At 43.7% G+C, this 23,993-nt stretch overlaps 1 protein-coding gene across 2 annotated transcripts in view; it reads left to right on the top strand.

Annotated features, from left to right (window-relative positions):
* Positions 1 to 4,843: 4,843 nt before the first annotated feature.
* The window catches only part of RERG (RAS like estrogen regulated growth inhibitor), a 96,257-nt gene continuing 77,107 nt past the window's right edge, over positions 4,844 to 23,993 (top strand). The window contains exons 1-2 of one of the 2 annotated variants that reach the window (XM_077783266.1): positions 4,844 to 4,980; positions 7,029 to 7,203. In XM_077783266.1, coding sequence (XP_077639392.1) covers positions 7,143 to 7,203 — 61 coding nt within the window. In that variant the 5' untranslated portion in view covers positions 4,844 to 4,980; positions 7,029 to 7,142. Of the gene's footprint in view, positions 4,981 to 5,394; positions 5,478 to 7,028; positions 7,204 to 23,993 lie in introns of those variants that run through there. The other variant, XM_021535173.2, reaches the window with a different exon arrangement.

A 23,993-nucleotide genomic window follows, 5' to 3' on the forward strand; every position in this document is an offset into this window, starting at 1 on the left:
CCTTCCTAGCTGCTCCAAACTCCCAGAAATCACTCAGGGTCTTGAAGACATTAACAACGGCAGCAATTTCCCCTTCCCATTCTCTTGATTAAACAGAAGGAAGGAGGTAGATAAAAGATGAGAGACATAAAACTCCAGATGTTGTCGACACCAATATTTGGTTCCACCAGAGAATTTGAACACTGAAGCAATGATGAATTACAGTGGGGTCCCTACAGCAATCCAGACTGCAATCATAATACCACTGAGGGAGAATAAGGGCTAGCATTCATTAGTGTGAACAGCAAATGAATTTATGACGATTTCCACTGGTACTTTCAAAGAACATGAACACATCTGTAAGAAATTAGGATGACACACCAGTGTAACTCATTCATTAATAATGTCTGAGATTGCACATTTGTTGCAAAATTTGTTGCGTTTTTTTTTTCCAGTGGGTTTTAATTCTAGAAATGTACTTTATTAAAGCCATAACACAAATTTCTCTAGGAGAAGAGTTCTAGCCTATTTGCTGACCATTTTGTAGGTGATTTTATTTTTAGTTTAACTTTACTTTGGTGCAGAAACTGAACTTGTTCAGGTTTAGTGAGCAGATATTTAGTCAGTACAAAATAGGTGGAAGAGAGTTAGAGTCACCCTGCTTTCTTTTTGATAATACAGCAATTAAATTGACATTAACAAAAACCTATTAAACAATCTCTCTGTGATCGAAGGGTGGAGGGAGAAATAACAATACCAGAAGAGCAAACCCTCAACAAAAAAGCAAACCAAGTAACAGCATCACCAAGCTGTGATCAGAGCTGTCACAGCTGTGTGTATGGCTATGAGTGAGGACTCAGCTTGCCCATTTTTAAGGACAGACTCTCAGGATGCAACCTGCTCAAGGGTGAGAAGAAACAAAGGCTAGCAGAATTTTAACTTGGGCAATATGAAGTATATCTGCTGGCCATGTGTTATAAAACATGGGCTGATACCTCCCTCCTCTACTTGGCAGTAGCTGCTACTGAGCTGAGTCTTTCAGCTTTGCTCATGCATCACTGTTAAATATACCTGATAAAAATCTTGCTACTGCAAGAAACCCGAGCTGTGTATTTCTTTCTCTGCACAAATGTGCCAAATGCCTGCTGAGCCAGAAGGTCTGCATTAGGACAGAGGCATTTGCACGTGTGAGAGCCACACTGTGCTGTCAAGAGCATACCATGTTCATCTCCTGTGCCCTGTTTTGGCACCTCACAGAGCCAAATGGGACAAAATGTTGAAGCCTGGGCTCTGCAGGTGGCTCCACATAGCACCTTCAAGTGGTACTGATGGGGAAGCTGTGCCTCCTCTGGCCACTCCATTAAGCCTGTCCATCTAAGGTTAAACACAGATAAATACTTGCAGGATTGTGGTCTTATTTATTCCATTAGAAATAAACACTTCTAAAGAATAAAGCCTGCACTGTGTATTTGATTTTTCTTCTATATATTGAGGAAAAAGTGGAGCAGAAAAGAAGTTATAAATGCTTAGCTTACACTCAAGAAAACATAACTATAAAATCAGCATTTCATAAGCTACCAGGGAAAATATGAGAAAATGCAATATTAATTTAAACCAGCAATACTTCACATTGACTACAAGCCAAACTAACAGCAAAGCTTATCCATAATTTAATGACAAAGTTGCATTATTTTTCACTGTGCTAGATTACTGTAACTGAGCAGATTTATGTACATTGCTGAGAGCCAACACAAAAACATTTGGAAGATATTCTCTGAAAATTAAGAAAACAATCTGAATCCTTCCATGTGAACCTTTAGTAATAGCTGCAAACATAGTGTTAACATGCTAGTTTTCCTGTTGCTATAGGACACGAGAAAGCACTACGCGAGCCACTGCAATGGCAAGGTAAAAAGAAGAAGGTTTATTTTCTGACTCTAACTTTTATACTTTTCCAAAGGTGACAGTGGATTGGAGAGTGAATGGGCCACCTCTCCAAAGACATTGGACAAACCAGCAGTACATCAATTTCCTCCACCCCCACGAAGGAATGCAAAACAATATGTTGTTTATAGAAAATGTGTGGGAAAGTTTTCTAACAGAATGTAAACTCAGAAGGCTTTAGAAAATCTTAAGAATCAGGGCGACATTTTCCTACTAGTTATCAAGTCACATCTCAGCTCCCAGCAGAAGGGCTCAAAGGAAGGATGAGAAATAAACCAAATCACAGATTTGCTTTTTAATGCCAACTCTGACCAGATTTGCTCTGTTCTAGACCAATCCTCATGGCAAATCTGGGCTGTTCTCTACCATAGCAGCCAAGACAGCAGCCCCGAGTTCAACAGCCCCTTCCTTACTGCAGGAATTGTCCCAGAGGAGTCTGCTCTCTCATCCATGCTACCTGTGGCATGATCTGCTCTACAGTTTGTAGACACTTGGACTGAGTTGCACAGAGGTGCTCAGGAGATGAAATGCCACTCAGTCCCACAAGAGTCAGAGACTCCATGAATCTCAACAAACCCCCTGCCCAAATCTCTTTTTGGAATTTGTTGAAACCTACAAAATTGCTATCTATAAGGGGATTTCCAGCTTCAAAAGAAAAAAAAAAAAAAACAACTCAAAAAACAACACCACCAAATAACCAACAACCCACAACTTCAGCTCCTTTCCTGCTCACGTGTCTTCTTCACATGTTAGTTGCCAGGCCTGCAGTATCACACCAGTCCTCTCTGCCATCTTTCAGGAATCAAATGTCATTGGCTTTCACAAAAAAAGACACCTTCAAAAAACACACCAGAAGCACCCAAGATGAAAAAATAAGCCAATAGAAGTGCTTGGCATTAAAAAAAGTAGCACCTCCAAACCAGGCAGAAAGAACTCTCTGGCCTTTGGCAGGACCTGGATACATTTTTGAAACCCAAAAAATATTATTTAGTGGTACTTGAAATTGTGAGCCTTTCTAAAATGCTTCTGTCAACTGTAACTGCTTGGATGGACCTCTGAAAATCAATCCTGAAACCACATTTTGTTTTGACTTAAGAACATACGGCTTCATTGGTATTTCAAGATGTTCACACTCCTATTTTATTATCTGCTCCTCAGCCATCAAAGTTTCTGATGAAGAAGGGTAGTCCAAAGCTCAGGCTGCAGTCCAAAACTCTGACAACAGGGTAGACAGTAAATGAACCAAAATTCTTGTTGTGGACCACTGGTATCATCTTCCTAAGTAAACAGGGGTGCAGTCAGGTCTGGATAACAGGGAGCTGAACTAGATATGTCCCCCACAGCTGCAGAAAAGGAGTGTACCAAGAGGTGTACGCTTCATTTCAGCCAGTAATTCCCATAACACAGCTGTTTTCTTGTGCTGGGATTACTCCTCCTCCTGGTAAAACAAGAATAATATCTTTAAATACACCAAAATGCAATTTTCAAAAATTAATTAAGCTGTGAAACACTATATGAAACTCATCAAGAGACAGAAGGAAGAAATCTAAGACACTTGGCTCTGATGGATGGGAAAGAGTGTTCTCCACATTTTCTGCTGGATGAGGCTGAATTCAGACTAACAACACACAGACCACCAGGGATCAGACCCCAGCACTGCTTCCCTTCCCTCAAATTTTCATAAAATGGAAAGGCAGAAAAGAAACCTGCTCCATCCTTCAGCCACATGATGGACTTCACTCACTGATCTCAATATTGGTGCCAGGATAACATTTTTTTGATTATCACAGATGGCAAAACCATGGAGAAAATACACTATGTCAGCCTCTACAGCCAAAAAAAAACATTGCTTATGACAAAAACAAGGTGGCCTTTGAACTACAGGATGAAAGACTAAGGCTTTCAAAATCCATTTTGGGTAGGAAAAAGTCCCCCAGAATCTCATCAGCATTATGAAACAGAGTACACAGAAAACAAATGGCAATTGGTGCATTCCTGGACCAGTCTTGGGTCTCAGCCCTCTGAAACCTTTGCCTGTGTCCATGATTAGTGTTTACTGAATTCTTCACCAATAAGAGACTTTAGCACAAGCTGACTGCATGGCCACTGGGATTATAATGCCCAATAAATTATCTGCTGTTTTGGAAAAGCCACTTACCATATTTAATTTGACAGCCCCATGCAGGGTGAATTCCATAGACACAAAACAAATGTCAGGCCTCGAGACTAACACACATTTCCCCAGATGCAAAATACACATCAGTTGCTCTCTTAGGAGGGTGGAAAAAGCTAACCCCTCTAAATTATGCAAACCAAGCAGTGAGAGCAGGCTTAAAGCCTTTGCTTTTACGAAGTAAAGCATAAACCACACTACTGCTTTATATCTGCCTTCTAATTTTTTTCGCCTTTCCATGGTCTGCAATGCAACTATTTTGAGATCTGCTCCTGAGTGCCTCCAACTGGCACTTCTTAGAGGGAATTAGGTTCTCATTTCTTCTCAGGACTGCCACCTGGCCCCCCAAACACTTATCTTGCTCCTATAGAAAGACTTGGACCATGGAAGATCTTTTCCAATTCAACTTTTATTTAATTTTGCATGAAGGAAGACAGTGAGAGAGTTTTTCTTTTACTCATGTGGTATCTCATTCAGGTCTGAGTTGGAACAGAAACAGAAGGAACATCCACTGAACTCAAAGTGCTTTCCAGCTTTGGTTCACATCTGTTACTAATGCATCTTTATATTACTGGATAGTTTAATAAACTATTCACTGTCTGGTGAAGTCGGTCCTAGCATTTCAGAACACTTCCTTTTGCCATAAGCCGAGTGCAGAAGTCGGGAGGAAAAGCTGAGTAAAAAGCTGGTGCTACTGCAAAGCAGTCTGATAGGGCAGCAGCCCTGCTGTCACTTTGCTGTCACACGTGTCGGGACGGGAGAGCCTGGCTCTGCACAGGGTGGCACACTGCTGAGGTACACTAAGAGAGGGAAGGAGAGAGAGCACGAGATGTTAAAATAAACTACGCGGCAGCCTTGGCCGGACCCGCTTCCCCAGAATCCAGGCAAGTGAACAGCAGCTGCCCCACATAATTAAAGGCTGCGGCGCCACCGAATTACAGGGCTGCGTCCCTTCCTCTCGGGCACGGGTTACGCTCCCGGGACCATACCGCGAGGGGACGGAGCCACCTCGGCCGCCCTCTGCGTCCCTTCCTTCCGCTCCGTTCCGCATCCTCCCCGCTCCACATCCCTCCCTCTGCGTTCTGCATCCCCCCCGCTCCGCACTGCATCCCCCCCGCTTCGCATCTCTCCCTCTCCGTTCTGCATCCCTCCGCTCCGCTCCGCGTGGCCCCCGCTCGGCGCAGGCTGCGCCCGGCGGCCCGCAGGTGGCGCGGCAGCTCCGCGGGCGCGGCGGGCGCTGCGGAGCCGCGGCCGGGCGGAGGGGCGGAGGGGCGGGCGGACCCTCCGCATTGTGCGGCCGCGCCGCTGCGCCGGCGGGAGCGCCCAGGGCCGCGCCGGGCCGGGCCGTGCCGTGCCGGGCCGCCGAGCAGCGCGCAAAGAGGTGAGTGCCGGGCGGGCGGAGCGCGGCTGCTCCGCGGGTGCGGGCGCAAGGGAGAATGCGGAGCGGGGCTGCTCTAGGCACGAGCGGGGATGCGGAGCGGGGTTTCTCTAGGCACAAGGGAGGATGCGGAGCGGGGCACCCTGCGGGTGCAGGCACAAGGGGGGATGCGGTGCCCGCGGTGTGCGGAGCCGCCCTGCGCCGAGCGGCACCTGCCCGGAGCGGTGCGGAGCAAAAGCCGCCCGGAGGGACGCAGCCGGCGGCGGGGAATCGATACTTGCCTGCGCGGAAATGTGAAGCAGAGGTGCGGGCGGCCGGGAGCTTTCGGCGTGCCATTCCTCGAGTATCCCAGTCGTCCTGAGACAGTTCGTACCTCTAACTGTCCCTGCAGACTGAGAGTGGTCCGTTACTCTCAAGCAAAAGGAATCAGGAGCATTTAGACATCAGAGATAAACCGGGGTCGTTCTCGATGTAAAGTGTCTTTACTTTTTCTTTTTACAAGCATTTTTTGTATAGAAAACGTCTTCGGCTTTTTTTTCTTTTTTTCTTTTTTTCTTTTTTTCTTTTTTTCTTTTTTTTTTTTTTCCAAATAACGTGTTAGAAATGCGTTTTGCTTTAGAGCAAAGATTGCTGACACGGGAAGCATCCTACACCACTGTTACAATTCATGGCAAAAGCGAAGTACTTCAGCTCAGCAGCAAACCCGTCACTGGGTGCATTTACACATAAAGTTCTACCCTGCTTTAAGGGGAGGTCGAGTATTTGACTATTTAGTCAGGGCTGAGGATCATCATCATCATCACGATTGCCATGTTTTCACTTTAGAACTTAAAGCATCCCACAATGACAGGTATGGTTATAGATTTCACTATCCAGGTTAGCAAATTTAAGGTCATGCAGCAAAACTGTGAGCATAGATAATTCCCAAAGTTCGAAGCTCAGTACCAGAAACTCTGGCATCCTGCTGCTAACCCTGTACTTTGCTGAATGTTTATGTATGACCTGAGGCAGCTTAAAAAGGAGCCCTAGAGAACTTTCTGGGTATGGATTTGTTTAGGGCACTGAGCAAGGTACAAGGGCTTAGAGGGTTTTAGGCAACTGCTGCTGAGTAATTAAAGCCTTTTTGGAGCTGGAGGGCTCAAGGGAAGAATAGCTATCTTCAGGCACTTCTAGTGAGAGCTCACAGCTATTAAATATATTCTACAAAAAATAATTCCCTGCATATGATTCAAGTACAGTAAATATATGAAATTTTAGCTGAAAGAGAAAGGAAGAAATAAATAATTAGGAGCCTTGCAAGGCGGGTGCTTGCAGTTCTAAAGTACCATTTGCAATCTTACAGTGCCAGTGTGAAGCAAAGCAATAGCCAGAAAGCTGATGGTAGGTTCTGCACAGAGTGCCAAATGTGTCAGTGGTGTTACGGCAATGCTTAAAGCACGAACATAGCATCAATTATCAGGATTATCTAAAAATAAGGAAAAAAGGAGGGGGGCGGGCAGGGGAAGGGGAGAGCCTGGCTCCTTGCAGTTCCATCCTTGTGGTGTTCTTCCTCAGGCTCTGCATTGACATCACAATGACACGGTGAAGCTGAAGGCTGGAGCTGGGAACAGTTCTTCTGCTTCACTTTTGATAATTGAGTGAGTTTGCCGCCACTGCATTCCTTCCAGCATGGCCAAGAGTGCAGAAGTGAAGTTGGCGATCTTCGGTCGAGCTGGCGTGGGCAAGTCAGGTACGTCTGACTCCTGATTTTTTCTTCGGCTTGTCTTTGGGTAACTTTTTGCTCTCTCTGTGCAGATAAACTCTTCAAAAAAAGGACATCTCTTACCTTCTTGTCAGGGAGGTTGGGATCAGGCCAGGCATTCTCTCTTCCTTGGCTGTTCATGCTGTTTTCTCTAGGTTCTACCAAATAAAAGTGCTTTTTAAGAAAAATCCCAACAATAAACAACACCAAAACAAACTTCTCAACCCAAATTAAACCCACTTCTCATGGAGTGAGTGGCAATACTATTCTTCTCTGGTGGAACAGAATTAGTAATATTCAATTTGTCTCTTCATAGCTTGTGCTCAGTGAAGGCTTGGAATATCATGCTCCCTATCTTCTGTTAAATATTAGATGACTTCTATAATAGTTGTAATTATGGCTGATTTCCACAGGACATTTTAGACTCAGCAACTCAAAGAAGTTTTGTTCTCAATGCTCTCCTGGATTTACATGTTTACCAGCAATCTAAGGCAGCACCACGAGTAAAGTTTGTATTTGCAGAGATCTTTTGAGAAATAAACATAGTCTGGCAAGTTCCTACGGCAGAGACACAAGAGGGAGGCATAAATTTTAAAAACCCATTTCCACAGACAGCCTTCCCTCTGGTGAGGTGAGGAGCAGAGTGTGAGGCTTGCAATCTCTCTCGAGTAGTTCAGGGGTGTTCCATTAACTTGACAGTTCCATGATCATCCTGACAAGTCCTTGCACCACAGGGATGAGGAAATGAGGAGACTGAGCCAAATCATGCTCTTGAGGCAGTTTGGGAACTGTAAGATACTGGTTTATTTAGAGAAAAATCTGCACAAGAGAAGGCAGGAGATAGGATGTCCTGGTAAGAACATTAAGCCAGACTCAGCTGCCATCAACCAGCTCCAGTTCCCCAAAGTGACTTTTATATTACACATGTCAAGGTTCTGTCCTATAAATGCATTACAGCTTCAGTAACTTGGGAATGGGTTGTTTATAAAAGCACATTCACCCTGAAGGTATTTTAGCAGAACACTATCAGTGAAGTAGTTCTGTCAGCTATCAGGACAAAAGGTGCATGTGAGGCAGAAGTTCTTAGAGATTATACTGCTTATTCAAAGGCAATGCAGATCAAATTCCACCTTTTTGAATAGAATGCCTGAGGGAACACTGCTAATATACCAAGTTAAGTTTAAACTCTTCCCTCTTCCCTGCTGCCCTTACCCCATCCCCTCTTTTGTATTCATATTTCACTGTCCTACCTAAGTTTTGCAACTTCAGTTGTTCCCCTTTTGGTTTATCCTACATTCAGTTGATGGTTTCTGTGGTTTTCCAGTGTTTTCGCTAGATTCAAAATAATGCAAGAGAACATTGAAGTATTTGCAGGTAAACTGCAGCACTACAAGAGTCCCTTCTCCCTGGTATTCTTAATATGTGAGAGCTTATATTTAAAAAATACAAAAATTTCCTTTGAAGTGCTCTGTTAAAATGCTACACCAGTACAGGATCAACAAAAGCCATTTTTACCTATTGTATCCTTTTTTGTAGACTTTAATATATACTAGGATAGTATAAATAAGTGTTACTGTAGTCCTGGAACTGGGTGGGAGACAGAAGAAACAGAAAGCCAATGAAAACATCCTAGTGCTTCGAAGCCTTCCTCCTCTCTCCTTTTTTTCCCTTTGAGATGCAAGGAAATGTTACATCAAATATGAATGAGGTCCCCTCTTTTAACTGTGACCATATTTGCCATTCTGCGTGGAAATGAAGGCATAAATAAGTGGGCAGCACACCAGGGTGAATTTAATGGGGTGGAAGGGCCATGGATGGAGTGCAATCAGCTACCTGAACAGAGTATCAACTGTGCCTTCCAGAATCTCCAGCTTGCTTATGAAAACCCCTCTTGTACATTCCCATAAAAGGATCCAGTTTCAACAGCTTGGCCAACTGCAGAGAAATAAGTGTGTGTGTTTGTGTGTGTGTGTCTGTGTGTGAGGGGGGTGGTGTCTGAAAATACCTATTTGCCTGTAGCCAACAGTAAGGACAGTGGGAGCTGTGGAAGTGCTGTTTGTTACACCTTTGCTAGGAACAGAGCTGGACACAAAGCAGCCCCCAGACAGCTGGGTCTGGTGGGCAGTACCCTGCTAGAATAGTGTTGATGGTGTTTTTGCTAGTGTTACCCTGTCCCTATGACCAGTTTGTCATGTGCTGTGGGGACAGGATCCTGTGGTCAGAGCTTACGGGAGCAGACTTGGCCAGACAGCTGGAAGATAAGCCAGACTCCAGAAGCAAGAGCACAAGGCAGAATGCTGGAACACACATGCAATGAAAAGGAGACTTTGGGTGATAAATAGGGCCACTGTAATTGCCAGAAAGTCATGCCAAAATCTGGTCACTGGCTTGCTTTCCTGGCTCATCTTTATTGCTGAGGAAGAGCCAGGCTTTAGGTTTTTAATCTGTAAGTGGCTGAAGCACCTGACAGCATCTGGGGAGCTCCAGACATGCTCTGAAACATCCTGGAGAGGCTCCTGTCCTGCTGCCTGACCCAGACCTTGGGTCAGTGAGTCAAAGCAGCTGTGGAGAAAGAAGTGTTGTGCTTCAGGACGTGTGGGGAGCCAAAGTTGTCCCTCAGGCACTACAGAAGCTGTTGGAGCTGTTACCATTACTGAGAGCTGAGGAACGCCCCAGTCTCACCATTAATGCCAGGCATCTGTTTTAAGGGAAAAATACCCCCTGTTCTACAAAGCAGTCTCTCCCAAGACTCTCCCAAACATGAGGTGGAAATCCAGAACACTGTTCACAAATCTGAACGGTGACAGCATCTCCAAAGAGTTAAATCCAGGGAAAACAAAACGTTACTCCACTTTCTTGCTGCTTATCAAGTTTCCACGGTTCAAAGGTTTAAAAAACAAACAGGGGGTAATAGCTAGTGTGAGTGTCAGCTTTTCACTGTTCTCCTTCCTTGCCTTGTCTCCTCCTGCCTGCTGGAGAAAACCAGCAGAGTGGCTAATCAACTCACCTGTCCTGTTTTGCCTTTTTAACTTAATACAGACCTAAACCTTTCAAATAGGAAAAAAAAAGAGCAAACTAGCCCAGAAGGAGGCACACAGGAGTCCCCCCAGATCAGTTACACTGAGTAATGGCCAAACTCACCAGGTACAAGCATCCCAACCTGCTCTCATACAGTGCACTGGGTGCTCCTCCATTCACCCTGCTCTTGCTGTACAAAAGCTGCATAAACATTGTTTTAAAGCTGAAGAAAACCAGATGAGGAGCTCTGCCTGAGCCAAGGAGCACTTTGCAGCTGCTTCACTCGGGAAGAGGAGGAAGTGCTCTGTGGGTGGGAAGGGACATTGCTAAAACCTGCTATAGATAACAGGGCTGTACCTCCTAATTTGGGCTGGAGTGAAGCAGCACTGAGGAGGGGAGAGAACCTTTAGATTTCTTTATGGCCAAGAGGAGCTTGGATGGAGCAGAGAATTAAAGTTGAAGTGATTTACTTAAATGCTGCTGTTTAAGTTGTTCTCTCACAGAATCCTACAGCTTCAGTCCTATGGTAACAAAACTGAGGATTTCCTAAATAGCTCCTTTTAAAACTACAGTGGTAGCAATTAATGAAGACTTAAAGGCCTTGTTCTTTCATGTCACCACAAGACACAGTATGTGTCCAGAAAGCTAAAGAGGAGTGAAAATGTATGAACCAAGAGGAGAAAAACAGGGCATAACACTGCATGGCTGATGCTCTTCCAACTCATAACTCAGTTGACTTAAGATGCTCAAAGAGCCTCTGCTTAGGAGCCTTTCTATTTTGGCCAAAAGAGACAATGTCCAGCTGCAGCATGTGCTATCCAACATGCTTTTTTGATATGCATGTACCAGGCTGAACACTCCGAGTTTCTGGGTTAACAGGGCTGGTTTGCCCAACCCCTAGCAGATGCAGTTCTCATCTGTCTGGATGGGCTGTGCAGCTGAGGAATGGGACATGGAAGTGTGTGGGTTCCACTGTAGGTTCAGCAACGGGGAAGATACTGAAGATTTCCCCCAATAACTGCATCAGCTTCTAAGCAAAGCATTGCTTGTGCAATCAGGTATGTGGGGCAGAGGGCTGTTGTCACCTTTAGATCCAGCAACAGCTTGGATGCTTCCTTTTGGGCAAAAGGGTGACCAGAAAAGTGGTTTCAGTGAGTGTCACCTCACAAAGAGTCTGTGCCATCACAGAAATGAAGATCGCAGGTACTCCAGTCACTTTAGAGTCACAGTTGGGAAAGTCCTGAGCAGATATATATTTGTATCTGTTGGCTTATGCTATTTTCCCATGTCTAAGCCCGGATGGGGGAACATAGTCGGGAGAAAGATACCTGGTTTTGAAAGTTCCTACAGAAAAATTCAAGTAGCAGCCAAACCAGAGAGTCCTTCAACAAATCTGTGTTTTGTTTTCATTATTTGGGGATATGTCTGAAAAACACTACCAGGGATCACTTCCCAATTGCAAGGTCTGGGCGTGTGGGAAATAGAACTGCATTCATTGTCACCTCAACCCGCATTTAAAAAAAACCTGTGGGTTACTGGGAAAGAAGCCCAAAGTGATTTTTCTACTTCACAAATCCCTGCTCATATATTTTCCCCCACTAGCTGCATTTCAGGGACTTCTGCAGAGGAAACATGAGTTATTAAGGAGTGATTAGTTATCAAGCTCACAGCTCTGCTAGTAAGGCAGGGAAAGCTGCCACAAGATCTTCAAAGTCCAAGCTGTACCAACTGATGTATGGATTACTATAATAAGGTGCCTCTGAAATCCAGAAATGTGGGTGGAAAGAGACTGGATTTTCTGTTGTGAGTTTTGTTTTTGCTTGCCTTTTTTTTTTTTTTTTTTTCACTTACACTAGTATAGTAGGTCAGCTGCCTTTTTTTCCCTGTGTTCTTAGGAATGGCAATGACAACCAGATGCTTAAGCAGTTATTCAGTGATCTTTAACACCTGCTATATTAATTTTGTTATTTTTCAAAATTTAAGAAAAAATACTATTTTGTACTATTTTGCTGGTAAAGTACTCATAAAACACTCCAAATTTTTACATTCTCTGATTTTACACTTTTCAACCAGCTCCACCTTCTCTGAAGGGACTGTGCATGTATGTGTATAAGCCATAGCAGCAATTAGGTCACTATCTTTATTTCTTCTCCAACAATACAAATATACAATAATACAAGAATACAAATGTGCCCCTTGGAGCAAGCAATATTGCAAGCAAACAGTTACATTGAAATTACCTTCCCAAGCTCCTGTTCAGTGGATGATGCTGATGCCCATTCAGAGGGAGAGCCCCAGGTTCATGCACTGCTGAAATAAGTTGCATTGTGGCTTTAGCACACAGATATAATCTCTTTAGCCAACAGCCTTTCTCAAAACTGCATTTGTTGATCTTGTCCTGCTAGAACTAAAGAGAAAGAACACCAGGAACCTGGGCTAGACTTGCAAACATTTGCTCTGCTTGTGTCTGTTACCTCCTCTCTTTCTTCTGCTTGTTTGCCTATCCATGGTTCACTATAGCCTTGCCCTTGCTGTAGTAGAAACCATTCATCCTCTGCTCGACATTTGATCCTCCTTCTGGCTAACCATGAAATCATAAAACGCAGAATTCCTCTAACCAAATGCCAAAGTTGTTAATTCAAGCATAGCTGCCTCCCCTGTTCCATCTCATTTAACTACATCTGACATCAACTTTACCTGTATCCCTCTGAGCAGCTGGTGGCAGCTGTTAGAGCCAAGACTAGTCCTGCTGTTCTTATTTTTGTTGTTGTTGTTGTTGTTTAGGTTGAGCTAAATATAGCCTGCTGTTTGATTACTGAGGAAGGAATGCTAGGATTCAAGATTTATGCGTGCAGCACAAATTTTTCCCTAGTCCTGTGCCTAGCCACCCCCTGCAGCTCTTGCCTTGATAAGATAGCTGCCCTGCCCCGTTGTCTCCTGCAGTTTTGCCAAAGGCAACTGCAAAGCTTCCTGGTGGAGTTCCAGGAACAGTTTGTCTGGTTATGGTAAAGGTTTGCACTGTTTGGGTCAGTCTGCTGCTCCCCAGCAGAGCACAGAATGCAGTCCTTTCAGAAACAGCAAGATTTTTAATCTTCCACAATCTTGTTGCTACCTCCCCGATATCTGAAGTCCTTTTGCCTTGCGCATACTTTTCTTGCCTTGTTTCTTCTCAGCTGTCACCCTTCCCCCTGCCAGTTGCCTAGAACTGTGCATATTCCCTAAAGACTGCATATGGTGAAATGGCTTTGTACTTTACAGGAAGACTTTGTATTTACAAAGTTCCTTTCTCATCCTCCTCACTCTGGGCTTCCTCCCATCTCTGGTTCTCATCCCCAGCTCCTCCTTTGCCCACACTGTCAGTGCACTGTGCATCATCAAATGCTCAGGGCATGAGATCCAGGTGAGCTAATCCTGGCAGCAGTGGTGTGATGCAGCAAAGAACAGTGATTGTGAAGTGGCTCCTACTGGAACTGGTCCTGGAAACCATTCCTTTGTGTGGATTTGGAGGATATTGACTGCTCTAGGCAGTCATTGCCTGAAGCCAGCTTTGCACAGGTTAAAAAGGAAAGCAGTCTGTAGCTGTACATAGCTTGTCTTGGTCATGGAACTGGGTAAATTTACCTATTTTGGGTTTGTGGCAGAGCAGGAGAAACAAATTATGTCTGTATTTCTCAAAAAAACCCCTATTTTTTTGCATTTACTTTTGTGCCACCCTTGAGCACCCAAAAATAAATATGTTAAGTGTATGATAAACTAACACTGCCCTAAAGTAAGAGGATCAATGAAACGCTTTAGGCTCTAGCTGAGCCCTGGTTACAGAGCTGTGATTATCTGCTGGTGACTGAAGGTGTTTGTACCCTCTCACCACACTCCTGGCAGGCACTCCCAACACTCTGGTGAGCAGGAGAGACAAAGAATTGCTCAAAGGTGGCAAGAGAGCTGTGGCATCCTCATCCATTTGCTGCTTTCATTCCAAGTCTGTGCTTGCTCACTATTACTGGCAGCCTTTCATACACCCCCTGCTGCAGAGGTAATTACAGCTTTGGGCAGGGACCCTGTTGGAACTCAAAATGTCCCTCAGACATTTTTGGATGTTCCAGGTCCAGGTCAGAAGCATTTGAGACCCTGGCAGGCAGCTGGAAACAGCTGTGATTTTGGATTTGAACCATGGAATGATTTACCAATTTTGAAGGAAGAACAAGAAGTCACAAAGGTTTAGATATGATAGTAGAAGTAGTCACGAAGTAAAGGGAAGAATTTTTGAGTGCTGTACAGGGGGGTTTTGTTTTTGTACATGGGGGTCATAAGTTTTAAGATGGAGGGATTTGGGCCTGTCCTGTCCTCCCTCTTTCTTCTTCCTTACCTCCATGTTCTTGGTGGTGTTGGCACTTACAGATTGGTTTAGAGTAGAAAAGCACCATTTAATATAGGTAGTAGGCATTGGGGAAAAACTATAAACATGTAACACGTAATGTACCATATAAAAGACAGCAGCAGCCCTGGGCGGGGAGAGAAGAAGGGAGTCAGAAAGGATGTCAGGGGTGTGTGTGGCTCTGCCTGAGCTGCTGAGCAAACCACAGCAGCTCAAGAAGAAAATCTTTTAGGTAATTTGCAATAACTTGCCTTGAGACCGAACAACAGAATACTGCTGAGCCTTTCTTTGAAAGCACGTGTTGGAGGAGAGACTTTTCTGCCACACAGAGCCACCCCTGACCTAGGGTGAGCTCCAGCAGGACCCCCCTCAGCTTCCCTTCCCTCTCCACAGGCAATTTGAGGGGTGATGATGGAGTTCCCCACTGCTCCTCCAGAGCTAAGGACCCCCCACTTCAGCAGATCTCAGCCTGGCCTGCTGTTTGAGCCCACATTTCTTTCCATTCACCTCAGATCAAGCCAGCCCCTCCTGTTTCCATTGACGCCTACCTCTTCCTGGAGACAGGAAAACAGCAGAGGGAGGTGCATCTGTTTCTATACAACCTTTTCATAATTTTGAATGGGAAAAGTTCTTTTTTATGACTGTTTCCCACCAGGTAGAGCGTTCACGCTGCTGGAGTCAGCCTGCAGCTGTTACAGCTTCTGATGGATTTGCCATGTAGGTGTTGGGAAGTGCCATATGTTATGGCAGTGATGCTGTAGATAACTCATATTCTATGCATCCAGCATGAAAAGATGAATGGCAAGAGAAGCATGAAGCCCTGGGGAAGGAAGTAGTAGATATATTAAACATATGTGCAGCTTTAAAGTGTCATAGAAATTGGCTGGAGCCTCCAGCTGCCTTTCCAGAAATGTTAGACAGTAGTCTACTCACAGGAAAATGAGGGAATATGTTGAAAACATCCAGCCTTGGTCTGAAAGCACACAGAACTGCTGACATTCCTGGGTGGTTCTGCTGCCTCTGGGGTCAGCAGCAGGAGAAGCTGCAGAAAAGCAAGAGCAGAGGCCTGGGGCAGTGGCAGTGCTGTGTTACCACAGGGGAACTGTTTGGATGAGTGGCTTGAGGAGTTTTCAGGGTGGAAGGATGCAAGTTGGCAGTGCACAGGATACATTCTCCCAGGGAGGGAATTTCTGCAGTGCTTGAGCAGCACTGTGGCTTTCCCAAGGGCTGTGGGAGCAGTGGCCACCAGCATGGCCCTCCTGCAAGGCAGGCCACTGGGACTGGCCTCAAGTGGCCCGTCTGGGAGCTGAGGTGAAGGAAGGGGGAGCCTGACAGTCCCAAGTCACCAAGGGAATTGTGACTTGGGCATTGCCAAAGCTCCTTTCCATGACTTCTCCTCAGGGCCAGGGCTGCTGAGATCCAGCCTGATGGATGCTCCCAGGCTGGCAGCGTCTGAGAACCATCCCCTGTCAGTGCTGTGGGATCCTTCTGGCCCTTTATGGCTCTTCCACTGACACTTATTATTGACAGCAAAATAAAGCACAGAAGCAACATTTATTTTCATTAAAAACATATTTGGCAATCCTGTCTTTCACTGATTTTCCAGTAGGGCTTAATTTCATTTTGACCCACAGGACCACAAGCACAAAAGGATCTTGTCTTTACTTCCTTTCTCCCCTTCACGTGGCTATATTTTCCATCCAAGTCTCAGTCTAACTATAATATAGTCTATCAGAGATTTGCACAACCCTACTCTAGAGAGCTGCTTTTGTCAGCAGCTCATCTCTGTGCCTGCCCTGGGAAACAAAATTCCCACTCCCCAGAGCACTGGAAGCCAGTTAGACAGAGCTGTCAGCCACACTTTGCCTGACCTCCCCAGCAATTGACCCAGAGGAGCTTTACAAGTGAGAACTTCAAAAGTGTCATTCAAAGCAGGAAAGTGTAAGAAGATCAGAAAGAGTTATTTATTTTTTCACTGCAGAATAAATTGAAAATTATTGAAGAGTCACCACAGAAGAATGCTGTATTAGACCCATGGGTGGTAGAGAAAACACACAAACAAAAAATCCCCACCAAACCCCACACTCTACAAAAGGCTGGACATGGGCGTATGAGTGCCAAAACAAGCACCTTGTTAACCAACTTCAGTGGCAGAATCTGTGATGCCAAGCGCTGCTGCTTAACCCAACTGGATTCCTGTGCACTGGAGTTGGTTCTCTTCCAGGCTGATTTCCAACATGAAATAACTGAATAGTGAACCACAAAATGTCTTGGTCTGTTAGGTCTACTGCCAGGCAAAAGTTTCAAAAAAATTTATCTCCAATTAAAGAAAATTTGACCTTTATCTACATGGAGTGTGATAGGTCTCAAGATACTACAGTAAACTGTGTCCTGGACAATCAAACATTCATATACTAATCTTCAGTCTCACATGGTAATCTCAAATAATATCTCATGCAAGAATACTGCTTTGTTTGTATTCAGTGTAATTAAACCAGTCTAGTTCTCACCACCCACCACCATGTATCCTCAGTATCACTTTGGTAATTTCTTGGCAAATTTTGTTTGCAGTTTCTGACCCGGCATGTGAAATAACCAAGCCTCTCTCATGAAAAAAACTACCTCTATTTTAAACATACTCAATATGACTGTTTTCTTCATTAATTGCTATTTGGGATTTAGTTTGAAAGAGGTCCCTGAGATTTAACTCAGTACCACTGTGCTGGAAATTCACATAGTGTTCAGTTCAGATTGGGAGGAGTTTGGGAGCCTGTACTATAAGAAATACTTCTATAGTTTGGACAGGTCTTATGTGTCATTCTACAGACTTCTAGGACTCCACAGAAAAGATCACACTCTACTTCCACTCTTTCCTACTTAAAAGGAATTCTCAGCTAAGAAAGGAGCTTTGCCTGTTCTGTTTTTCTAGTCTTCCTCTTCAGAATAAAGCACCAAAATATATAGGATTTTCTTTATTTTCATGAAGAGGCCTCATTAAAGTTGCCTTTATCCTAAGCAGCTCTAGCAGCTACGATGTATATTTATCTGTAAAAATCACATGTAGCTACTGACGTTCATGGTACAATCAGTATCAGCTCTGGAGCAGGATAGTTTGGCATCCTGGTAAAGATGAGGCAGGAGACAGACCATGGAAAATGCAGAAGAAGCTTTGAGCAGTTTCTTAAGTTCTAACATATTTTACAGGTATGAAAAGTATCATGATCTGCCTGCAGGTCTTCACACCCAGCTGGACAAAGTTTCAGTATTATTAAGACTAACTCCATGCTCAGTATCATGTATCTCACTTCACATTAGGTCTGTACCTAAAAGACTTTTTATTCACCTAAAACAATTTCGCATGGCTCATTTTGTAGCATTTCTTCAATTGCTAAACAATTACTAAATGCTGCCCTTTCTAGTAAGCTGTGAAAATATGAATATCATCCAGTCTGAGGAACTTGTTTGCACATCAGAGCTGTGGAAGTATTATTTTCTGTTCCCAGTGCAACAGCACAGACAGGGACTGGATGCAAATAGAAGTAAGGGACTCAACAGAAGGGAATGACCTTCACAGCTGAGTTAAAACAGCACATTGCCACCTTAAATCCTACCTCTAGTTTCTGCACAGGAGGTGGCTGGCAGGCATGTTCAAAAGGCAGGGAAAATACAATGACCAACAGCAGGAGTTGGAACAGGAATTAGGGAAACGTGCTCACGACAAAAGTACCTTGAAGCTTGGTTGTACCCTGCTATTTTCTGTTCATTCCCATTAACACTGCTGCTCTTGGTGAAGGTTCAAATGCTTTTGTTACGGATAACACGACAGAGGATGGAAAAAGGCTTTAGTTCCAAGAATGAGCAATCTGACATCATGTGTTAGAGGTCATTGTGCAATTCCAGGACTTCTCTGTTCACTTCAGCAGGTGACTCCTCAGAAGTCAGGGCTCTACAGCCTTGTGACAATCCAAAGGTATATTGAGAACACGGCACCTGCTGGTTACAAAAGTGCTCTCAGATCTGACTGTTGTCCGGAAAAGGTTTGCAGGCCAGTCATGATCAGAGGATGCTTAGGGTGACTCCCAGAGTGCTAAACCAGTGAAAGTAGTTCTGCACCTGGGTCACTTTGTAAGGGCTAATCCAGTTGCACCTCTGCAGTTTCTGAGGAGTCTTAAGGATGCTTGTAATGATTTTTCTCCTGTATTTGGAGAACAAAATGAATATGGTGGGTTTGGTTTGGGTTTTTCCAGTATGAGTACTGACCTGTAGAAAAACTTATGTTCCTGGAGCTTGGAGCACAGAGTGACAGCCTCTAGCTCCCAGTTGGGTTGCAGGCTTTCTGAAGAGCAAGGAGTGTCCCACTGAAACACACGAAACAGCCTAGAAAAGTGCATGAATGCATGGAGGTGTTGGGTCATGTGGGAATGGGGGCTCTCTCTTGTGCAATGCCTGATGACTGTTCCACCTCCAGCTTATCCCTGTACCTCTCAGCACAACACCACAGCCACTGCTTCTAAAAGAAGAAAAATTGTACCAGTAAAACAAGTGCTATTCACCACCTTGCTGTAGGATGCCACCTGTGTCCCCAGGAGCTAAATCACAGCGACTCCCTCAGCCCATGCATTCAAAAGAAAACCTAAATATTGTCACACAGGTGGTGCACTTGGCACCACACTTCACTCTTAGACAAACCTGGAGCCTGGACTGTCTATACTGTCATAACCTGCAGCCAGAGCAGGGTTTTCTACCCTGCTGCTCCCAGCAGTGCAGAACCTGTCCGATTCTAGGTGCCTCATGAACACCCAAGGGTTTTATTCCTCATTAAATAATTTCCCCAGTGTCAAGTATTTTATGTCCTTCATTGCAAGGGGGTCAGAGAAAATGATTGCAATAACCCTTCCTGACTTGAAAAATATGATCTTGTGGACTTGGAGTATATTAAATTAAGAGTATTTCCCTGGTGCTTAGTGGATTTTTAATTCCTCTTGGGCTAAAACCCTGCTATAGTCATGATCCTTTCCTCTGGGCCACTTCCCTTTTTTTTAGTAGTGTTTGTATTCTATATATCTGCCTATTCTACACACCACCCACATGGAGCTCCTCTCTTCATTTGATGAGGCAGATGATCTTCATAACACTATTATGAAATCTTAAGATTTAATATTAAGTATCTAAGGAAAAAATTAGATAACTTTCTGTATTGGTTTTATTTAACATATAACTTTATGGCACTAAGATGAAAGCATTCACCAAGTCAATATTTGGACTGCACTGCAGGGATGTTAATGAGAACATCCAAATTTTATGCTTTTGAACTCATTAAAATGAACAGCACAATTTGTGCAGCAGTAGCTTATTTGCAAGAACAGAAATTAACAGAAGCTCATAGAAGAGCAGAATACAGATGCAATTTTTTTTTTCTCCTGGAGATCAGAACAAAAATGCAGAGCTTTCCCAGCGACTTATGCTATCAGGAATATTTTTACCTCTGAACAAAGTGTAAGATTTGAAAACACACTGGCAAATAAAAAGCTTGCAGAGAGGAGATCTGCATATATCAAAGAGGAAATGTAGAAGCAGTCAGATTTAGAAAGACAAACCTTAAGCTAACACTGTTGGAAGATGAAAAAGCAAAGTCACAGAAGGTGAGCTTTAGTTACAACTCTTCAAAACTAGATGAAAATTTCAAGGGATTATTTGCAAAGCTAATAAACAACATCAGTTATGGAAAATTAAAGATTAATTCCAGACCTCCACAAAGTGCTAGACTACATAACCTTGTGCTGTGTCCTGAACAAAAGCTGTGGCCCTCACAGACCAGAAGGAGATTGATATATGAAAATAAATGAAAAAGTCTGTGTTTATTTCTGTGGGCTTGGGAGCAGGGACACCAGGAGCAGGATCAGTCATGCCATGGACCATGCCCACTCTGCCTCCTCCCAGGGGGCTGGAGGGTGTCTGGGGTGGCCCCACAACCAATGCTAGCAGCCTCCCAGAAAGTAATTTAGTGAACTCAAAGACAATACACCGTTTAAAAGCAAGCACTGTAAGAGCAAAACCACAGACCCAGGAAAAGCGTGGTGTGCTGTTTCCTCAGTCATAGGTGCTGCATCGTTTTTCATTCAAAATTTGGTGCACTTCCTACAAATTATCTAAAAACACATCATCTAAAAAAGTTATAGTTCACACATTTTTTCCACCCCTGCCTTGCATCAGCACTAGACTTTATATAGCACAGCACTTACACACCCTTGTAATAGCATGGATTTCACAAACTGAGGGCACACTGAATGAAACCACAAAGGAACTGACCAAGGTGGTCTAACCCAGACCATTCCAGCTCAATCCAGACACTGACTCCTTGGACCAAGGACTCTTCCTGCTTTCTGAATGACTCAAACTGCCCCTATCAGCATGTTCTATTTTTCAGTCACATAAATACAGGTTTACCACAACCTTCTGTCTTCATCTCCTAGATACAAGCACTTTAGAAGGCTTCTTATCACAGGACAGTAAGAAAATGCCCACAGTCATGAGATTTGCTGTTCAGCAGCAATGGGACTTCTACATAAACCTGGCTTGGACTGCTCAGAGAAGCAAAAAAAAAAAAGTTTGCCAAGAGCTTTGGTAATTAAAATAATGAGGAGACAATGGCAATGACTAGCACATGACACGTCAGGATCATAGGTCCAATAACAGGATCTATTATTTAGCTGTGCTGCCTCTAAATGCTGACCTAAGTGAAGTCAATTGGGTTCCTGCATTTCTTTCTCTGACAGGGATAAGTGTCATCGGTCAGAATAAGCTTCAGTTTTCACTTGGGGCTTCACTCAAAGCAAAACTTAATGTAGCCTTAAATAGTGTTAGGGTAGTTCCAACACCCTCCTGAGTTTCTTAGGAAATTGCTTAGGATTATCTATTCAGATTTGACATTTCCATGCTGGGTGTCTGCTCCAGGCTGCCTTTTTTACTGGAAGATGTCTGCAAAAGCACTACAGGCATTTCTAAGAACAAGGATAGGAAAACAAAAAATAGCTGTGTGTCTGTGTTAAAATTTATTCTTGTAGCAACTGTGTCCAGGTGTTCTAGTATTATCAGTCCCCAGAGCAGGAACATAAAATATGACAAGAGTGGGGTCAGGATGTCAGTAAGGATATTCTTTTTCTTTGCCTCTGAAAGTGTGCCTGTGTTTGATAGCAAAACAATACCTCTGGATGTTCCAAGCTGTGTGTCGCATGCTGGGGGTAGAAGTTAAATTTTCCTCACAAGTTTACCCTTGTGGAAGATATTCCAGCCCTAGATATAGGACACTTTATTTTCAAGAAGCTGTGTAGGGAAAAAAATTGGGCCAGACTCTCTGAAGAAGTAATGAAGTACATGGGAGACAAAAGCCCCAAGAAATGAAGAGCAAATAGCAATTTAGGATTAAGTTTGCCTTTCCGTTAGCTTATCTGAAATAGATTTGTCTTGGCAAGCAACTCTGGAAGCTAAAAAAATGCAGCTCCCAGCATCAGAGATTAGTGGCAAAGTCTCAGTTGCTTTACCTCACCTGTGCACATCACTGTGAAACTTTCTCTCCTCTGTGCTTGGGCTTTTTACACTCTGGATCTATTCTCCATCCAGTGCAACTAGAAGTAAGGGTACCATCAGAATATCTTTTTTTTTTTTTTTTTTCCCTACTGTCCTAACAGAGGCCATTCCAGAAGAGTTATTTATTTCATACATTCAATTGAAGGTTGGTTGCTTGCTGCTTCTTGATTTTTTTTTTTTTTTTTTTTTTTTTTTTTTTTTTTTTTTGGCTTTTTAGTGCCAGGCTGGAATACCGTGTTCAAATCAGGACAGTGAGCAGCTTGGGAAGCAATGCTAATACCCTGAGTGTACACCATGCAGCAGTAGCCGCCCCAGAAAACATTGTCAGTGCACCACATCAATTTTGGGTGTTCACCTTACTTCTAGATGTTTGTCTTAGGTAAATGCTCTTCAGACTCTTAAAACAATCAGTGATCCAAATGCCTTCCCAAGGTTCAGCACTTGCAGAGCAGTGGGGAGGCCTTTGTTTATGCCCAGACTCCAGTTTAGGCTGCCCCAAGCGATGATGGTGCACTGGCATTTACATCAGCCCAGCAGGACACTGCTGTTTAGCTCTGGTGGAACTTTATAGCCTGTTTTACCGCAGCAAAGTCAGCAGTGTGATGAACCTTTTAAATAAATCTCCTCTGATGGATTTGCTGGCACCTTACTTAGATCAGAGGTGAAAAGTATCCCAGCGTCAAAGCTCAACACATTTCCCTCCAACACAGGCCCCATTTGCCACCATTAGTGCAGTTTTAACCAGGAAATTTACATTAAAAAATGCATTTACTCTGTGGGGATACAGCATAGAGTGTTATTTGCGTGCAGTGAATAACACAATACTGACATGAGTTTTTATTTGGTGTTACTCAAAGTCAAAGCCTTATACACAACTTGATAATTGTCTCTTCTGCTATGTTTTCCTCACAAAGCAACAAGTGAATAAATGAGTGCTCTGTAGTTTGTCTGCTGCTGAAATAAGCTGTGAGGGAAATAATTAATTAAGGGCAACTTCAATTTCATCTTCTCTCAGAAAGTGACTTGATGCAATTTTTGTTTATAAAGTAACTTCCTCTGCCCTTCCCTCCACTTCTTGCTTCAGTGAAGCAAACTGTTTGAATGGCAAATTTTTCACTTTGTCCAGAATTGCCATGACGAAAAATTTCTTACGCCAGTGAGAATAAGGCCAATTTCAATTTTGCAGAATCCTAAAATCCTGGGAGTATGTCCACATTTAGACTTTGGTTTGTGCATGACTAAGAGAAAAGCAAGGAGAAAAAAAGAAAAAGGTCTGGCTTGGTAAGTAGCTCTTAATCCTATATGTCATGATATTCCCATTAAACTGTACTTTATTTGCTTAAGCCCTAGGTCTGTGGAACTGAAAACTTCTAAAGCCTGTTTATAGGGCAGCATCTCCAGTCTGACTGTTGCCTGGTGCATCTGCTGGGTGGAACAAAACACCCCTTCAGCATTTGTCTCTGTGCACAGGAGTTTAGGGTCTGACATTCCCTGGGTCTTTCCTAGGCTCTCTGTGCTGTTAAAAAAGAGGTTTTTGATGGATTGCCACTGCCTCCCCTTACTATCTCTCTATTCCCTGTTCCCTTCAAGTTATCCCTTTGCTGAAGAACAGTGGGAAGGGGATCTTACAGCTCTGCTGCCATTCCTGGGGACACATCCTTCCACACTTTTCCCCTCAAACTTTTGCTTTGCTTACAGCTTTGCGAAAGCTCCATTGATTCGTACTTTCCCCCATGGCTTCCCCTTGTACTTTTATTAATCTAAGGCATATTCATTTTACACCTATAGCAAGTAATAAAAG

The sequence above is a fragment of the Lonchura striata genome, chromosome 5, assembly GCF_046129695.1.
Source record: "Lonchura striata isolate bLonStr1 chromosome 5, bLonStr1.mat, whole genome shotgun sequence".
NCBI lineage: Eukaryota > Metazoa > Chordata > Aves > Passeriformes > Estrildidae > Lonchura > Lonchura striata.